Below are 20,166 nucleotides of genomic sequence, written 5' to 3'. Positions count from 1 at the left end.
GTGAGTTCTCTGGTACAAATGTGGTGGATTCGTCTGATAGTTCTGATAAGAGTGAAGGTGAGAGTTCTAGTGATTTAGGGTCTGAAAGTTTGGAAGGAAAGTATAACGAGAATGATGTTTTGGATTCTCCGATCCCTTGGCGGTCGAGATCTGTAAGGATGCTACAAAGAGTTGGCGGCGGCGGTGCCACTCGGGCTTTCATTTTAGGCCTCTCTCAGTTGATGAAACTCAATTTCAATCACTCAAATCACGGTCTTTCTATTCGGAACTCAGTCCACATTCACCGAGTAGCTTATCTCCCTCACATTCTAGTTCACCGGAATCACTGAATTCCGATGAATTGAAGTAATTCAGTGACAACAAAAAGGATGATTCATCAAATGGTACTAAAGAACGGATTTCAGATTATCCCCTGAAATTTGATGCAAAACCAGTAGCTCCCTCTAAAGCTTCCTCGAGACGAAAGTCGTTTCGGAGCTTTAGGTAGTGGCAATACCAGAGGTGAAAGTTAGCTGAATTTCGGTCATTATAATCTCTCAGTTGGGTTCAAAAGGCAATATCTTGGAGGTAACTCTAGCATGCAAAACCCGACATTTTCCAAGAACCAGAACCGAGAACAACGGGAGTGTTCGGAGTCGGAGAAAGATGATGAAGATTTCCGAGTAAGCTCGGATGAAGATTTCCGAGTAAGCTCGGATGAAGAAACCATATCCGGGACTTTGAGTGTAGCGGGAAGTGATAGTTATGTGGTTGATAGGAAGGCTGGTGAGTTCATAGCCAAGTTCAGAGAGCAGGTTAGGCTTCAAAGAACAACATCAATTGATTCACTAAAAGGGCTCAAGCCATCTGGTAATTTTTTCAGATGAAAATTATTCTATCATGTCTTACTTGACATGATATAGGTGAAATTTGAAAATAAGATTTATTTTCTCTCTTTGTTTGATCAAGTTTATGCAGAACCATATATTCAATTGCTACAACGTGTTTTGAATAATTCATTGAGTTTTACTTTTATGGATGAGAATGATATGACCATAACAATGTCTCTATCACTAATTCACTATGCTCGGCAACTGTTATTTTGTGGTTCAGAATTTTAAAAGTCATTAAATAACAAATTTATTAGGATGAAAATTAGGTCAGAGGGTTCATCTCTAAAATAGAATTTTATAATATTTTATTTAAATTAATTATTTAATAGATTAAAATCAATAGTTAAACCCCAAACAAATTTAAAAAATATAATTAACTATATAGTTATAAATAATTATGTACAAATCATTCAATCATCACTTTTAACTAAGGATGGATCGAGGGAGGCAATCGTTATTGAAAATTTCAAATTCTTCATCTAATTTCAAATTCCCAAACAAATTTAAAAAATATAATTAACTATATAGTTATAAATAATTATGTACAAATCATTCAATCATCACTTTTAACTAAGGATGGATCGAGGGAGGCAATCGTTATTGAAAATTTCAAATTCTCATCTAATTTCAAATTCATACTAAATGAAGTAAAAAAATTGATACCAACTTTCTCCAAAATGTAAATAGGCAAGTAAATTCAAACCAACCACCACCAATTTGATATTTCGATAGCTACACCATGTTATTATTTATTATAAAAAATAGAAAACTATATTATCTTTGAATAAAATTATAGAAAAGTTATTTCATTGACTATAAATAAATAACATTTAACTTATTATTTTACTGTTCTCATGTCTCACTATATAAATTGATATGAACGTAATATAATTCATTATTAGAATATTAATTAAAATCTTATATAATTATGTTATGATGGTCTAATATATTTTTAATTTTTTATAAAATAAAATTAAATAATGAATAAAAAATATTATCTTATGCAGTCAGTAAATTTTTTAGATCTTTATAAACAAATTAATAAGATATATTTTCTCTTTCTAAAAACAAAAATATATTATTGAGAAAGTTAAAAACGAGTAAAAGAAATCATTATTAGGTTATTTTTGTAGTATTAACATAAAATGGACTACCAGAAATCATATTTTTTTGGACTGAATTATATTAATAAATACGTCAACCACTTTGTTTTTTTTATAACCACGCATTTTTTATTTATAAATCGACTAATCTGGATCAAATACGACAGAGATAAGTGCGTCTCTCTAAACCCAATTTACTTCATTCGCAAATGTCGAAATTTAAACTCCTGACCTCAAGGACAGAGCCAATATTACTTTTTAATAGGGGCTGAAATATTGAATTTTTTAACAAAATATAATGACTTATTAAGTATTTATATTCAAAATTCAGAAAATAATATGTCTTTGTCTAATATTTAAACTTAAAATGATCTAAATCATTATTAGATCAAAAATTTTGAAACATGAGATTTTCATCTTTAATTTGCTCTTAACTTAATTAATTTTAAAGAAAATTATATTTTTAATTTAAATATTTAATTTTACATGAACAAAAATAATAATAAACCAAAATTTAATGAATGTATAATTTTTTATGGGAATCGAGGTCCCTTTAATCCCTAAAGAAGCTTCGTCCCTATTGTTCTTAATAAATTTAATATTTTATCCCACTGGAACAGTTATACACGTCAACCATTTTCTCATTGAATTATAATAAGATCGAAGAATTAGGGAATGTTTGTTTACTGTTGAATGGTGAATCGTTCAACATTCAGCGTGTTTGATTCTCACTTCTGAATGAAGACTGTGTTGAATGATTCAGCAAAACACTGCTGAATGATTCAGCAAAACACTGTTGAATGATTCAGCATTAAAGTACATTCTGAATGATTCAGAACTATTATCAAACAACATGTCATATTCAGAGCTAATTCATACATGACCTTTGAATCATTCAGGCAATTGAATCATTCAGCGCTTAATCATTTTGATTTAATCAAACAGCCCCTTAGGGGGGTTTGGATAAAGGAATGTGGGATTCCCATGGGAATGGAATACACATTCCTATGTTTGGTTGGTTGAGAATCTCATTTCCGGTAATGTTTTATTACCAATAGTAGATTTTTTTTGAGTATATTAATGTAAATGTCATTACCTCCATTTCCTTATGTATTGCAACATTACCGACGTTTTGGACTAAAATGCCCTTAAAAAAATTTTCTTCAAAAATATCATTCTTTTGTCATTGAATAATAAAAATTCTACAAATATTAAATTACAAATTTATCCTTAAAATATTTTAGATTTACAAAAAAAATCTATAATTAAAATTTTATATGAAGTTTAGGGGTTAAAAAAATTTACCCTTTCATTAAACCTTTTTATATTTTAAATTTTGTAAAAAATATTATGAATTTAATTTTTTTAAAGAAAATATATAAATATTTTCCAATTTGTTAAAAAAATAAATATATAATAAAGACAATTTGGTCAAATATACATTCCAATAATCTTTATTCATTTAACAAAACACTATAATCTTACATTCCTGCTAAACCAACCAAACACAAAATACAACATTCTCATTAATCTTATTCCCTTGTAATCTTACATTCTCACTGGTAATCTTATATTTTGTGAACCAAACGCACCCTTAGGGTGTGTTTGGTTGGGGGAATGTGAAATTCCCATGGGAATGAAATCCATATTCACCGTTTGGTTGGCCGGGAATGTCATTCCCGGTAATCTTACCTTACCAATAGTGGATTTTTTGGGTATATTACCGGGAATGTCATTACATCCATTTCTTTAGGTATTGTTGGATTACCAGTGTTTTAGACTAAAATGCCCTTAAAAAAATTCTTTAAAAATATATTATTCTGTCATTGAATAATAAAAATTTTACGAAGGTTAAATTATAAATTTATCTTTAAACTATTTTATATTTATAAAAAAATCTATAATTAAAATTTTATATGAAGTTCAGGGGTTAAAATAAAATTTTACCCTTTCATTAAACCTTTTATATTTTAATTTTATAAAAATATATATATATTTATGAATTTAAATTTTTTAAAGAAAATATATAAATACTTTCTAACTTGTTAAAAAATAAATATATAATAAGGTAATTTGTTCAAATATATATTTAATAATCTTTTTTCTTTTAACCAAACACGGTAATCTTACCTTCCTGCTAAACCAACCAAACATAAAATACAATATTCCCAATAATCTTATTCTATGATAATCTTTTATTCCCACTGATAATCTTTTATTCACACTAATAATCTATATTCCGTGAACCAAACGTACATTTAGTATTTGGTTCACGAGATTGGTGCGTCATCACTTTATCCGGATAACGTCGTCGTTTTAAGATGGTCCCCGGCCCGCTGTGGCGTTAGGTTTTCGAGTTTCCTTAATGAAGGAGATTAGAAATTAATTACACCTTAATCCAAATCTAAATTACGGAGCGTCAGTTTCCTAGGAGGTTGTTGGAGAAAGGAGAGGAGGGAAAAAGTAACTGACTCTGCAAGAAAAGGGCCAAAATTAATGCTTTGTATTTTAAATCCTTTTATTTCGAATTCGTTTCACTTGGCGTTTCTTCTTTATTTTCTTTCCTCCACCCTCAGAAAATTTCTCTTTCCCCCTTTATTTTATCTTAATTTTCAAGAGTATGCATATTTCTAGGTCAAACATGTTTTCATCTTCCCATAGTTGGAAATTGCTTTAAGATCTCAATTTCTTTTGTTTGATTAAAGTTTTCATCTGTTTGAGTCGATGGTCGTTTTCGTTTTTTTTTTCTCTTCTTATTTCCATGTTATTCTCTTTGTAGATTCCAGTTAGTAATTTAGATCAAAGAATACTTTATCTTCTTGTTAGTTTGAGTGTTTTTTGTTTGATTTTAGGGTTCAACGGTAATTCTCTCTATTTTTTTTAAATGTATGTATCTTTGTGAATCAATCGAGAGGAAAAAGAAAGAAAAGAAAAATATGCATATTGAAGAATTGAAGGAAGGGGGGCAGCAGGATCAAGATCAGAGTCAGTTGTGTGGAGATAGCCTGGTTGTTTGGGATGCAAAGCGGGTTTTTGTGGGAGCTGGAGCTCGGGCTCTTTTTTATCCAACGTTGTTGTACAATCTTGTCAGGAACAAGATCCAGTCTGAATTTAGGTGGTGGGATAGAGTTGATGAGGTATAATATAACATTTTTATGAAATTTAATTTGCTCTTGTGTTTCCCCTCTTTTGACAAATATAGTGAATCATGCCTCAAAACAATGAATTATTGAAGTATTTTTGTTGCAATTTGTTCGGCTATTGGGCAAGGGAAGGGGGAAGTAGGGGTTTGTATCTTATTTATCATATATATATTTTTGTTGAATGTAGCTTAGTTTTCCAGGAACCCTAGTTGTTTGGTTTGATTATACTGATGAGTGATGACGGAAGTTAATTGGATTGTTTGCGAATATCTGTTAAATCCTTTTCTGTATCCCACCTTTTCTTTGATTAAGCTTTTGTTTTGCTATGAATTATGCTGACTATGCATGTTTTATGGTTATGTGCTAAATTCTTTTTCTCTCACTGCCTTGAGTTCAGTTTATTTTGTTAGGTGCTGTGCCTTTCCCTGCCGATGTTCCGCTGTTGAAGGATCTTGGTGTCTCTGGAGTTGTGACCTTAAATGAACCATATGAAACTCTGGTCCCAACATCGCTATATCATGTGAGTGCTATTTTGTTGTCGCTATATCTTGGAACGTGATATATGTTCAAATGAAAATCACAAAATTTTAGATAATAGTTGTTTCATTGGAAATATACCTACTCAACCTTGAAAAGCTAATTAATCTGAGCAATCTTTTAGTGAGTGGGAAGTTCAGATGTTGAAGCCAGAGCCCTTTAAGTTGAACACGGTTTCATCTTTATCTTCAAGGTAGTAGTGTATATTAGGTATGATAAGAACAGCAGAGTCAATGGGATATTTTTTTTATATCCAATTCGCAGGTTAAGGAGGCTAATTTCTTTCAATGAAGAAGCATTTTAGAAATGCTTCATGTTACTTTCTAGTTTTCTATCTGAAACATTTTGTTATTCAGTCATAGATATGCCTAAAAGATCAAATGTTCACTATTTTTGTTCGGTAGGCTCACGACATCGATCATTTGGTGATTCCTACAAGAGACTATCTTTTTGCTCCATCATTTGTCGATATTTGCCAAGCTGTATGTTTCATACATGGTACGTTTCTTCTTGCCTTTATTTTTTGTAGGGTGTGTTCTTTTCTGTTAAGTCGTAGCACATTTACTTGTTTTTGTTCTATGAAGAGAATTCATCTGTTGGAAAGACCACTTATGTTCACTGCAAGGCTGGTCGAGGGCGCAGCACAACCATTGTCCTCTGCTACCTGGTATGTGATGAGTAAAAAGTCAAATTTAATTTTTCCAAGTTACTTTATAAATCAATAAACCTATAAAAAAGTTCACACACGCACATATATATGTATATAACACAGGTGGAACACAGGCATATGACACCTGATGCAGCTTATGAATATGTGAGATCTATCAGACCCAGGGTACTTCTGGCTCCTGCACAGCAGCAGGTATTGCCTATTGGATTTATTCGATGTTGTTTTGCACTTATTGAAGTGGCCGATAACTTCTGGGATTTTTTTGGTTCATATTATCTATTTCTGTTAAATGTAGGCTGTTCAAGAGTACTATCTCCACAAGGTGAAAAATAATGGAATGCCTGTAAGCTCTTGCTGCATGATAGTAAAGAAAACCCTAACTGTACCTGCAAAAGAGGATACAGCCGTCTTCGATGATGACTCTGTAGTTGTTGTAACAGAGTCAGACCTCGATGGATATGATACTAGCTTTGAGACAGATGTGTTGAGTGAAGAGATGTTGGGTGAGGGAACCCTGTCTGTCAGGTTGCAGGTTGCTAGTCATTCGGCTATGGCCAAACTTTCATGCCTATGGCTTCGTTGCCGTGCGGATGAAAAGTCTTCTAGGAAGCTATTGAGCAGTCTTGGTATCGACATTCGGGTTTATTGAGTTTTCGGTGTAATCAAGTCAAGCTGTTAATTTGAGTCTTTTTTTGTGTAAACTTTTCAATTTTGTTTTTACAAAGTGCCTTGTGTTCATTTCGTTTTCGGTTCGGTTATTCCAGAGAATGGGGTATTTAATATTTGATTCCGGTTTGACTCGAAAGTTGAGAGGGTCATGGAAGAGGGGATAGAGAGCAGGGTCATGGAAGAGGGGATAGAGAGCAGGGTCATGGAAGAGAGGATATAGAGCAAGTTTAGTTTTCATATGTTTTCCGAGGCATAGAGATTGTGGAAGCATGCTTGGTTTCATTGGTTGGCAATGGCAGGGTGTTGCATGAAAATGCTTCAATTTTACTGCAAAATGTTTAGTTGTGTAAGACAAGGAAAGTGTTCCATGTTTGTAAATGCTCTCTTCTTATTCTTCTTCTTCCTGATAGCAATAAACATAGAAGCTCTACTCCCAAAGTTTTCCATGCACCTCAATTTCTTGACCGACTCCTTTGGTTTTCCTTGTGAATATGCAGAAATCATTATATACCACACAACGTCCTTTTCAGGCATATTTTCAAATACAAATCTTGCATCTTTGAGACTACTAGTTTTGAATACACTGATAACAAAGCAGTATTCACAGACAAATCCTTAAATCACTACCTAGAACCAAACAATTAACAGTTTTTCCTGCTCTCAAAGAACCAAAACTGAATGGATCGATAACATAAAGGATCGAAATCACGATTTTTTAAACCAGTGATCAAAATCAGTCGGACCGAAAATATAAGAGACCATCCGTATAGTTTACCCGGAAATTATTTATAATAAACTAAGCCAATACAACTTGGATTTGAAAGTCTTCCAAGTTTATTTTTTTCATTCCAGCAAATATTTTTTAATATTTAAATAATCTCACCTAATTGTCTTGGGTCATGCCCGGTCGATAAATTTTGCTTGACCGATATTTGATTAATTCTTTTAAGGTGCCAGGAAAATCATGTTTAACATTTTTATAGAAGTCAACTTGAATTTGAATAGATTATTTTAGGGTAGAGTACACAAATGTTCATCTGATTACATGATATTATTTTGTTGAGTCTCTTGACTATTAAAAATTACAAAATAGTCTTTCAACTATAGAGTGTTGTTTGTTGAGTCATCAACTATTTAAAGTTATAAAATGATCAGTCAACTATTATATGTTCTAAACTTGTTTGTTTTTAAACTTGACGATCGTCTGAGTTGCACATTAATGTGTTGATTAAAATATAATAAATCATATTTTAATGATATATTGTATCGTCATTACTTTCAAGCACTGACTAGATGACATTGTGTTTCAAATAATGTCTCGACGACATAATATAAATGGAGAGTCGGTCCACAACATACAAATCAAATAGTTATAAGATTATATTTTATCATATCCCCATCAATATATTAACGTCTAGCTCAGACGGTCGTCAAATTTTTAACATAAAATGATGAGTTTAAAACATATGAATAGTCAGGTGACCAATTTGTAACTTTTAATAATCAGGGGATTCAATAAAATATTACTTATAATTAAGAAATCATTTTATGATTTTTAATAATTATGAGAGCCAACGAAATAATATCCTCAAAGTGTAATCTACGCACTACTGTACTTAATCCATTGTTTTAAGCTCTGTTTTGAAAATCCGACCGGATCGGTCGGTTTAACCGAAAATCGTTGCTTAGTCCGGTTCAATCTAAACCGGTTGAACCGCTATTAGTGAATCGGTCAGAACCGTTGAACCGTTTGAACCGGACCGGCTGAAAACCGGAAAAAATCGGGATTTTTGCTTTTTTTTAAAAAAATAAACCAAACAACGTCGTTTGTTAAACGAGCCAAGTCGAACTCGAGTATTGTTAAGCTCGACTCGAACTTGAAAACTTTAAAAGTAAGCTCAACTCAACTCAAACTCACAAGCTAAAAATTATCAAGTTCAACTCAAACTCGAAATATAATATTGAAACTTGAACTCAAAAAGGCTTGAACTCAAAAAAAAATTAGAAGCTTGATTGAAGCCTAAAATTCGAGCTTGATTGAAGTGAACGAATAGTTCACTCAGTGCTCACCAAAAGGCTCCATGATTTTGAATGCCAAATGACCTCTATTATTTATAGAAGTTAGTTGTGATGCGCTTTTATGTTTCTTAGCAATGTGAGATTGTTTTGTTCTCATATTTTTACTCTTTAGACTTTTGGGATGTTCTTCTATGTTTCTTAGCCATGTGATATTGTTTTTAAAAAAAAATTAAATTAAACCAAACAATATCATTTTGTTATGATTTTTTTAAGCCCAAATTTATTTTTTAATTATAGTTATATAATATATTTATTATTTAATATGTTTTACCTTAAATATTGTGTTGTAGTTAATTTGAATCATTTTGTTTCACTTGATTTTATGGTTTTTAACTTATATATGTTATGACTTGCTTTGAATATGACTTGTGATATAAAAAAATATTTTTTATTAAATATTTTTGATATTTTTATTTAATTTTTTAAATAATTATGACGTCGTCCGGTTCTTCCGACCGGTCGGACCGGTTCAACCGGTTGAACCAGTGAACCGATAACATGATCGGTTCGCTAACCGATCCGATTCTAAAAACCATGGTTTTAAGTATATTTAATTTTAAGTGTAATCTATGGGGTCAAAGGGATAATTTGACCCAACAATTTTAGTTGAAATATTGGGTCAGATTTGACTCACCAGCGCCAACGAAAAGCGACAGCAGATGTGGACTCACCGTTAACAACAACCATGACACCACAGCGTTATCTGAACAACATACAATTCCATCGTATTATTGTCTTCCCATGTGAAATGGAATTCTGATTTTAACAAGCAACATTTAATATGTAATATACAAATTCATGCAATATCAAAATATCTTAACAATTAAAGGAATTGTTGTTATCCCTTGAAGTCTTAGATTCGAGTATCAAAACCGTTTAAGATATTTCAATCCTGAACAAAAACTCAAAAATAGATCCTTATAAAATAAAAGTATATTTCATTACTTCGAAAAATTAACCTAATATGACATAAATAAACCATAGAAAAATGGTTAAATTTTGACAAAACACATCATTAATTTTAATATTTTATTAAGTAAATACCTTAAATACAACTAAGAGAAAATAAATATAAAAATTGAATCTAGATATGATACGTAGCTTGATTTTGAATAATAAATAAATATAAAGAATTGTGTATTACTTTATCGCTAGATTAAGATTAGAGAGACTAAAAATTAAAGAATATTTAATAAATTGAATAATGAGATATGAAAAGAGAAAAATATGATTAAATTTAATTCAAAATTTAATGAATTAATATGAGAAATACAAGAAGAGGGTAAAAAACTAAAAAAAAATTGAAAATAAAAATTGGTAGACCTAATTATAAATATAAAAGAATTGAGAACCCTAATTATATATACAAAGAACTAATCATTTATTATCAAATGATTGAAAGTCTACAATACGTAATATTTCACTCAAATTATATAATAAGAAAAGAATTTTATGTTTTTGTTTTGGTCATTGTTGTTTTATTAATTTAAAAGAATCGTACACAAATAATTCAGTTTCCGGGGGGTAAAAGAAGGATATAATCATATAACATGTGATTAAAATGATAGTCCAAGTTGAATGGCGGAGGAAGAGGAGCATTCATGGAAATGTATTGAACAAAGACACCATTGTTTCATGTCCTCCCCCTATAAAACCACAACCCTTAGCAACTTCTCACCCACACTGTCAAAATATCATACCAAGATTCTATTTTAGAACAGAGAAAAGAAAAGGAATGAAAAACAATGAGGAGAATGTTGGATATATGAACTGCAAAACTACACCGTTAGCACTGACTGAAAATATAAACAGTAATTAAGAAGAACAGATTCGTAAACCGTGTCGTGGTAAGAACCACTGTCTTAGAAACGAATTCGCCTCGATGTGTGTAATCGCTGCAGTAGGCGGACCGTCCCCCGAGGTTAACACGGTCGCTCCGAATTACGTACACCCGAAACCGGAGTGGACTGCTGGTGGTATTGCACTTCTGATCGGAAAGCACTCAGAGAGAACTCACAGAGAGAACTTTAGAAAACACTTTGGTAAGTGAATTGTGAATGTTTTGGAGTGAGTTGAGAAGCTGAATATAGCTCTCTATTTATAGGCTAGAAATAGGGTTAAAGTCGTCCATAAAATTTCAGGATTAAACCTCTTATTTGTAACAGCTGAAATGACTAGATGAACCTGACTCAGAAATAGTCCAGGTTCATTGTATCATTATTCAGCTGTTATAACTCCCGAAATTATATCATGTAACCCCTGGAATTAAATCAAATAACTCCTGTAACTCCTGATATTAACAGCTTGTCTCCTCTGTACAAAGCTGTAAATCAGTCCAGGTACATCTTAACGTTTCTGATTTAATTTAGGAATAAACTGTTTAATTTCTGATAAAAAATAATTCAGCTGTTATTATTTGAAATTCAAACAGTCCTCAGCAGCCTATAAATATCAGTTGATATCTTTCACATTTTCCATTTGTTTCTTTCAAAGAGAAATTCCTCAAGAATTTTCTCTAAAAAGATAGTATCCGCGCGGACGTGTCGAAGACACGTATTACCACGACCACGACCACGACCTCGACCTCGACCACGACCACGACCACGACCACGAGCCGAGCCGAGCCGAGCCGTGCCGTGCCGTGCCGTGCCGAGCCGAGCCGAGACGAGACGGACGGACGGCGGCGGCGGTGCGCGAGAGCCCCCTTGTTCTCTATCACTCAACAAGGAAGTGGAATGTCAAGCCTTAAATACCATTCCCAATAGTGTTTCCAACACTATGTGGGATTGAGCATTACCAACATTCCCCCACTAATGCGAAAGAAATCTTCTGAAACTCGAAAACAAGCTTTCCAGAAGAGTAATAGCGAGATTAGTTGCTTAAGCACTAGTGAACATATCTGGAACTAGTACATAGTGATGATGAGCAATCCTTCTCTTAGATAAGTGAAACTAGTCTGGAACTTTCTAAGATCAGGGTAAACTCATAACACACAACTAACCCCTTCATCCACCTGAGTCCTCGATGTGTAAGATATACAAAAGTATATATTTGGCCATCTTACCTCAGGATTCTAGTAAGTGTGCTAGAAAAATAGCCCAACATTTTTCATAGAAGGCGGCTAACCCTTCTCACTTACATAGGTTATTTCATCAAGTTTATCTCAACATAAACCACCCTTTAAAAAGGAATATGAAATAATTAAGAGCTTTTATAATAGCTCAACCTCACAAAGGGTATGGTGACTTTTTTTCAAGTTCATTATAAATGAACCACCCAAACTCTGGGCTAAGAAGTCATTAAGAATAAATATTCAACCTCATTTATCGGTAAATTCAATAAGTCCTTCTCACTAGAACCATCCAAATACTTGGATTTGAATTTATTAAGAGTTTAACAAACTCAACCTTTCTGTCGGTAAGTTCATCATTTCCTACCCACTCACTCTGGGTTATGAACTTATTAAGAATAGATATTCAGCCAAAATCGGTAAATTCATCAAGTCTTTCTCACTAAGACCACCCAAAGCCTGGGCTATGAATTTATTAAGAGCAATTAAGCTCATCCTGGGCATGCACATTATTCATCATAGGGATAGGCAGTAGGAATGTGCACTATGAGTCTTTCCATGGTTTCGTTTGACCACATGGAACTTAGATAACTAAGTTTGGTATCCACCATGAATTCCTCAACCAATGGGCTTTAGACCCATCCCCCTCGACGAATCTAGGACCAGCTTCCGACTTAACCCTTTGGTAAGTGGATCTGCTAGGTTCCTTTCCGACTTCACATACTCTAAAGAGAGCACTCCATTCTTTATCAAGTGTCTAACTGATTCATGTCTTATGCGAATGTGTCTTTTCTTACCATTGTAAGCTTGGTTCTTAGCCACACATATCGCAGCTTGTGAATCACACAACAATGAAACTGGAGGAGTCGGTCTTCCCCACAACGGAATATCTGCTAACAAGCTTCTGAGCCACTCGGCTTCTTGCCCAGCTAGGTCAAGAGCTATAAACTCTGACTCCATGGTAGAACGAGCAATACAAGTCTGCTTTGATGATTTCCACGAGATCGCTGCTCCACCCAAAGTAAAAACATACCCGCTCGTAGAGCTTACCTCATCATTATCAGAAACCCAGTTGGCATCACAATATCCTTCCAATACCGCAGGAAAGCCAACAAACTCAAGTTTCCAATTCACAGTACCCTTAAGATACTTCAGTAAGCGTTTAAGCGCAATCCAGTGCTCACCACTCGGATTATGAGTATATCTACTTAGTCTACTCACAGCATAAGCAATATCAGGCCGAGTATAGTTCATTAAGAACATTAAACTTCCGATTAATTTAGCATATTCAGTTTGGGAAACACTACTTCCTTTATTCTTAACTAGATGTATGCTAGGGTCATAAGGAGTTCGAACAGGGACGACATCAAAACTGTCAAATTTCTTTAGCACTTTCTCTATATAATGTGCTTGACATAAAGAAAATCCCTTCTCAGTTTTGGTAATTTTGACTCCTAAGATTACATCTACTTCTCCCAAATCTGTCATCTCAAACTTAGTGGACAAGAAATTTTAACTTTGTTAATGGACTCAATGTTAGAACTGAAAATCAACATGTCGTCAACATAAAGACTTATGATAACACATTCAGTTTCAAACATCTTCGAATACACACAAGCATCCGAACCATTCACAACAAAACCAAAACTAAGAATAGTTTTATGAAATTTCTCATACCACTGTTTAGGAGCCTGCTTAAGTCCATAGAGTGACTTTTTGAGTCTACAAACTTTGCCTTCCATACCAGGTGCCTCAAAACCTAGTGGCTGCTCCATGTAAATCTCCTCATCTAGATCCCCATTCAAGAAAGCAGTCTTAACATCCATTTGATGTACCTGCAACTTATGAATAGAGGCTAGTGCAAATAATGCACGAATCGTTGAGATTTTTGTAACGGGAGAGTATGTATCAAAGTAGTCTAAACCAAACCTTTGAGTGAACCCTTTGACGACTAACCTTGCCTTGTATCGCTGAATCGAACCATCTGGCCTTAGTTTCTTCCGGAAGACCCATTTGTTGGAGATTGGTTTGAATCCCTTAGGCAAGTCAACTAATTCCCAAGTATGATTAGACATTATCGATTCTAGTTCATCATTAACAGCGCTTTTCCAAAAACTAGCATCGATAGATCTTATAGCTTCTTCAAAAGTTTTAGGATCCTCATCTAATAGAAAAATTTGAGCTATAGGATCTGAAATGAAGTCTAAATCATTTATCTCAGAAATAAAGGAAGTAATAAAGTCTGGTCCAAAAGAGGTTTCAACTCTTTGCCTTTTACTTCTTCTAGGCTCAAAATCAATTTGTTCAGAAGACCTAGCAGGTTTACTAGAAGAAGTTGATGGAATATATTCTATTTGTGTTTCAATATTTATTCTCGGTTCCTTTAAAGGAAAAGTATTTTCAAAGAAAACAGCATCTCTTGATTCACAAATAGAATAATCTTGTAAAAGCATGAATCTGTATGCAGCACTATTCGTAGCATACCCTATAAACACTGCATCAACGGTTTTAGGTCCGATGGTGGACTTCTTAAAGTCTGGCAAGCCCACTTTAGCCAGACACCCCCACACTTTCAGGTATTGTAAATTAGGAGCGTATCCTTTCCACAATTCATATGGGGTAGAATCTAATTTCTTATGAGGAACTCGGTTCAAGATATGAGTTGCCGATAGAATGGCCTCCCCCCACATGTTATCAGATAACCCAGAACTTATTAGTAAAGAATTCATCATCTCTTTTAAAGTTCTATTTTTCCTTTCGGCTATACCATTCTGTTGAGGAAAATAGGGGGCTGAAGTTTCATGAATTATGCCATTCTTTTCACAAATATCTTTTAAGAAATTAGATCCATATTCACCACCTCTATCAGATCTAACTCGTTTGATTCTCCTATCTAACTGATTTTCAACTTCTGCCTTATAAATAAGAAAGAAGTTTTCAGCTTCATCTTTAGTTCTTAGGAGATAAACTTTTGTATATCTTGAATAATCATCTACAAAAGTTATGTAGTAGTGTTTTCCTCCTTTACTTTCAATGTTTCTAAAATCTGCTAGATCAGTATGAATGAGTTCTAACAGTTCAGTCTTTCTATTAGAAACAGTCTTAAAGTGAGGTTTAGTATGCTTAGCTTCTACACAAATCTCACATTTGTTAAAGCTAGTTGTGTCTAGTTTAGGCAGAACATTCATATTCATTAATTTCTTTAAAGCATGAATATTCACGTGTCCTAATCTAGCATGCCACATATCAATGGATTCAACAATATAAGCAGAAGTGGTAGCTTTATTTTCATTAAATTGAGTTTCTATGACAAATAAACCATTGCTTAAAAACCCTTTCCCCACATAATCACCATTTCGGGAAAGTACAAGTTTATCTGCCTCAAAAACTAACTTAATGCCTGCCTTATTCAGAAGCCCACCACTTATCAAATTTCTACGCAAGGCAGGTACATACAGAACATTATTTAAAGCCAGAGTTTTACCAGAAGTCAGCTTGAGTAAAACCTTGCCTTTGCCTAGCACTTCAGAGCTGCTAGAGTTCCCCATGTACACACGTTCACCAGTGTTTCCATCCTCGAACTCAGTGAAAAACTCCTTCCTTGCGCAGAAATGCTTCGAAGCGCCAGTGTCAACTACCCATTCTGAACTGTTCTCCACCAGATTAACTTCTGAGACCACCGCAGCAATGATCTCATCATCTTCTTCTACAACGTGCATCTGTGGCTTGTTGTCATTCTGGCGGTCTGAGCGGTGTTGGCATTGGTAAGCCTTGTGGCCAGGTAAACCGCAGACATAACACTTGAACGTCTTTCCTTCCGGTTTGGCCTTTCCTGACTTCTTGAAGTTGGTAGCCTTCTGTGGTTTCGTCTTTTTGTCTTGATTCCCACGTTTCATGATCTTCTTAAATTTGGACTCAACCAAGTTAGCTCTAAAAGATAAATTACTCATAGAATTAGTAAGCTTATCTTTTAAACGGTTGGCTTCTTCAATCTTCATATGGCCCACAAGTTCTTCAAGCGAAATGTCTCTCTTCTTATGCTTAAGAGAGTTACGGTAATCGGACCAGGACTTGGGCAGTTTCTCAATGAGTACATTGGCTTGCAGCACCTCACACATTTGCATCCCTTCAGCGATGATGTCAGCGACTAAGTTCTCATAGTCATGGACTTGATCCATTATTGGCTTGTCGTCTGTCATCTGGAATTTGAGCCATTCGCCGACAACGTACTTCTTGATCCCCGCATCATCCGCACCATACTTCTTGTCGAGAGTGTCCCATATTGCCTTGGCACTCTTTTCTCTAAGGAACATATCAAATAGTTTATTTGACATGTGGCTGAGCAGATGTCCTCGTACCGTCTTATTATCCTTCTCGAATTTCTCGTAGGTAGCGAGAGCGGCGGCGGCAGTTGCTAAGGCATCATCATTGAGGACCGCATCAGCATCATTACCAACAGCTGGGGTTGGCGGCATGGTAGGTGGTGGCTTGAGCAACACGTAATCAAGATCAAGTTGCTCGAAGAATATAAGAATTCTTTGGGACCACCTTCTATAGTTCTTTCCATCAAGTGCATCGAGCTTGGAAAGATCGGGAATGAGTTTGCTCAAAGGTGTCGACATGATTGCAGTTTATGGGAATTCGTTTCTAAATTGTTGGATATATGAACTGCAAAACTACACCGTTAGCACTGACTGAAAATATAAACAGTAATTAAGAAGAACAGATTCGTAAACCGTGTCGTGGTAAGAACCACTGCCTTAGAAACGAATTCGCCTCGATGTGTGTAATCGCTGCAGTAGGCGGACCGTCCCCCGAGGTTAACACGGTCGCTCCGAATTACGTACACCCGAAACCGGAGTGGACTGCTGGTGGTATTGCACTTCTGATCGGAAAGCACTCAGAGAGAACTCACAGAGAGAACTTTAGAAAACACTTTGGTAAGTGAATTGTGAATGTTTTGGAGTGAGTTGAGAAGCTGAATATAGCTCTCTATTTATAGGCTAGAAATAGGGTTAAAGTCGTCCATAAAATTTCAGGATTAAACCTCTTATTTGTAACAGCTGAAATGACTAGATGAACCTGACTCAGAAATAGTCCAGGTTCATTGTATCATTATTCAGCTGTTATAACTCCCGAAATTATATCATGTAACCCCTGGAATTAAATCAAATAACTCCTGTAACTCCTGATATTAACAGCTTGTCTCCTCTGTACAAAGCTGTAAATCAGTCCAGGTACATCTTAACGTTTCTGATTTAATTATATCATGTATCCGCGCGGACGTGTCGAAGACACATATTACCACGACCACGACCACGACCACGACCTCGACCTCGACCACGACCACGACCACGACCACGAGCCGAGCCGAGCCGAGCCGTGCCGTGCCGTGCCGTGCCGAGCCGAGCCGAGCCGAGACGAGACGGACGGACGGCAACGGCGGTGCGCGAGAGCCCCCCTTGTTCTCTATCACTCAACAAGGAAGTGGAATGTCAAGCCTTAAATACCATTCCCAATAGTGTTTCCAACACTATGTGGGATTGAGCATTACCAACAGAGAATATCTCGGATTCAGAGTTCAACATCTTTGAATCTCTTCAATACTATCCAAAGACAACAGATGTTGTTCTTGAACGTTGCTATAGCCGAAGTTCGAGTTTCAGTAGTGTGTTTTTGAATGAAAGTTGGGGTGATCTTCCATTAAAGATGAATGATTCCGAGGACATGTTGATTTACACTGCTTTACGTGAGGCGGCGAACTCCGGGTCAACTGCACGTGCACCCAACGAGGTTGATTTAAAAACGGCGCCGGGAGCTGTTGGAAACTCTTTTAAGGCGGAGGCGGCGGTGTGGCCGAGGGGGATGCTTTATAAAGGGGTAAGAAGAAGGCCGTGGGGAAAATATGCGGCGGAGATTAGAGACAGTAGGCAGAAAGGTAGGAGGATTTGGCTGGGGACTTACGAGACGCCCGAAGATGCTGCGTTGGCTTATGATAAAGCGGCGTTCGAAATGCATGGGGCTAAGGCGAAACTGAATTTTCCTCATTTGATTGGAACTGATTGTTGTCGGGAGCCGATTAGAGTCGGCCCAAGGCGCCGCTCCTCAGACCCTTCCGCAGCCTCCTCGGTAATGCCGACGAAGAGGAAGAGCGGTGAAAGTAACAGTGAGGCGGATGCAGCCTTAGCTGCGGAACACCAGTTTTGAATGATCTAGTCAATTCAATTGACCCAAAGGAAATACTAGTAAGAAAATTACAGTAGTAACTAGTAAGTAAATTATTAATTGGTTAAAACACTCGTTTTTCATTAAAAAAACATATTTTTAATAGGTTTAATGATATTTTCATCAAACTTCTTTAAAATGTCATTTGAATATTTAAACATTTTATTTTGAAATAGAAACATTCAATACTAAATTCTTAAAGTTTAAGGTATTTTTTTATTAAACATATATTATATTTGTATTCATGAGTTTTTGGTGAGATTTTTTGGGGCAATTGGTTGATGTGATTGTCGATCACGACGAGTGATGACTGAAATTTGAGTAAATAGATAAAACGAAAAGGAAGAAGAAAGAAAAAAAAGAAGGGAAATTGAGTTTTATGTAGATTTAAAACGGTGTTGTTTTTTTATATATAAATTTAACTTTTCAAAATGAAGCTGTTCTGATATTGTCTATCATTTACTAATGTAGTTAATTAGTTAACGATGATAAAATGACCAAAACATGAATAATTTGAAAGATTGGTTATTAAATTAAATAGTTTTAAATTCCAATGACCAAAATAAGAATAAGGGTAAAGTTAAGTAATGAAAATTATAATTTATCCATATTATTTGGGCTCATAATCAATTAAATAAGTTTTTTTTAATAAGGATGTATTAGATAAGTCAGTTCAGTAGTTAATGACATTAATGAATAGATTAATAAAGAACCAATCTAAGTACATTAGCAACTCCACGTATTATAGATTCAAACTTCATAACCCATACGATGATGATTATACAAATAATTAAAACATAACATGTGTATATTTGTTTATTTATTTAAACACTTCTAAAACGTGATGAAAATGTTCTTCAATCTCAATACTGAGAAACTTCCTTCAAGGAAAACCAGGATTCATTATAATAATATTTTAATACAAACTCTCGAAGTATATATATAACGAAACAGGAACTAAATCAAGCCATCCACATCTCCCAGTCTCAGTCACAGCTTGATTTCCTTTTCGGGTTCCAGCAAGAAAGCAAATATTTACTGCGAAACTGCTTCAGAATTTGAAGTCGGTCACTTGGACTCGATTCGTCGGTTTCTTTTGGAAGATGATGATTTTGAAACCCAATATCCGGTTACACTTCCATCGGATCTGATGGGTTGTTCCAAAGCTGATGCGATCGCTGTTGGTGTTTATCAATGGATGACTTTTGATCAGTTATTTGATGCAGCGGAGGCTGCCGCTGTTGATGTTTCATTTCCTAGCTCTGAAATGACTTCTGAGGTGGCGACTGAAAGCCGAAGAAGGTGCATTATAAGGGTGTGAGGAGAAGGCCATGGGGGACATACGCGGCGGAGATAAGGGATCCCATACGGAGTGGTTCGAGAATCTGGCTTGGTACGTACGAGACGCCCGAAGATGCTGCAATGGCTTACGATAAAGCGGCTTTTCAAATGCGCCGCGCAAAAGCCAAGCTGAATTTCCCTCACCTTGTTGATTCGGATCAGGTGGAGCCGATGAGAGTGACTAATAACAAGCGGCGGTCACCGGAGCCTTGTTCATCTTGGTCATCGGCTCAGTCACCTTCCTCTTCGTCATTCATGTCGGATGATAGAACTCCCAAATCGAAACGGAGGACGACCGATAGTAACTTGTAAAGATTGTCTCCATGGTTTTAATACATTATCAACCATTAAAAAAAAGGAATAATTAATACATTGTTAACATTATTAGTTTTCATCTCTATGAACTCAATATTAGACTTCCAAAATGAAATATAAACCTTCATTACATCTTCTTTGG

The 20,166-nt window shown here is 35.1% G+C and overlaps 2 protein-coding genes and 1 pseudogene across 2 annotated transcripts; all 3 read left to right on the top strand.

Moving 5' to 3' along the window:
• Positions 1–4,627: 4,627 nt before the first annotated feature.
• Positions 4,628–7,123, top strand: LOC120140937 (phosphatidylglycerophosphate phosphatase PTPMT1-like). Its single transcript, XM_039155923.1, has 6 exons — positions 4,628–5,112; positions 5,516–5,638; positions 6,060–6,153; positions 6,240–6,322; positions 6,428–6,517; positions 6,621–7,123. Exons 1-6 carry the CDS (start codon positions 4,864–4,866, stop codon positions 6,972–6,974), a joined length of 993 nt encoding a protein of 330 aa, XP_039011854.1. The 5' UTR covers positions 4,628–4,863; the 3' UTR covers positions 6,975–7,123.
• On the top strand, positions 7,093–18,350 carry LOC120141001 (ethylene-responsive transcription factor 13-like). The gene is made up of 2 exons (XM_039155962.1): positions 7,093–7,117; positions 17,704–18,350. Exons 1-2 carry the CDS (start codon positions 7,093–7,095, stop codon positions 18,348–18,350), a joined length of 672 nt encoding a protein of 223 aa, XP_039011893.1.
• Positions 18,351–18,612: 262 nt separating this feature from the next.
• Positions 18,613–20,021, top strand: LOC120140999 (annotated as a pseudogene).
• Positions 20,022–20,166: the final 145 nt, after the last annotated feature.

Source organism: Hibiscus syriacus, unplaced genomic scaffold (assembly GCF_006381635.1).
Source record: "Hibiscus syriacus cultivar Baekdansim isolate YM2019G1 unplaced genomic scaffold, ASM638163v2 tig00110788_pilon, whole genome shotgun sequence".
Taxonomy (NCBI): Eukaryota; Viridiplantae; Streptophyta; class Magnoliopsida; order Malvales; family Malvaceae; genus Hibiscus; species Hibiscus syriacus.
Note: the sequence above shows the minus strand (reverse complement) of the source record. Positions and strands in the feature narration are given on the sequence as shown.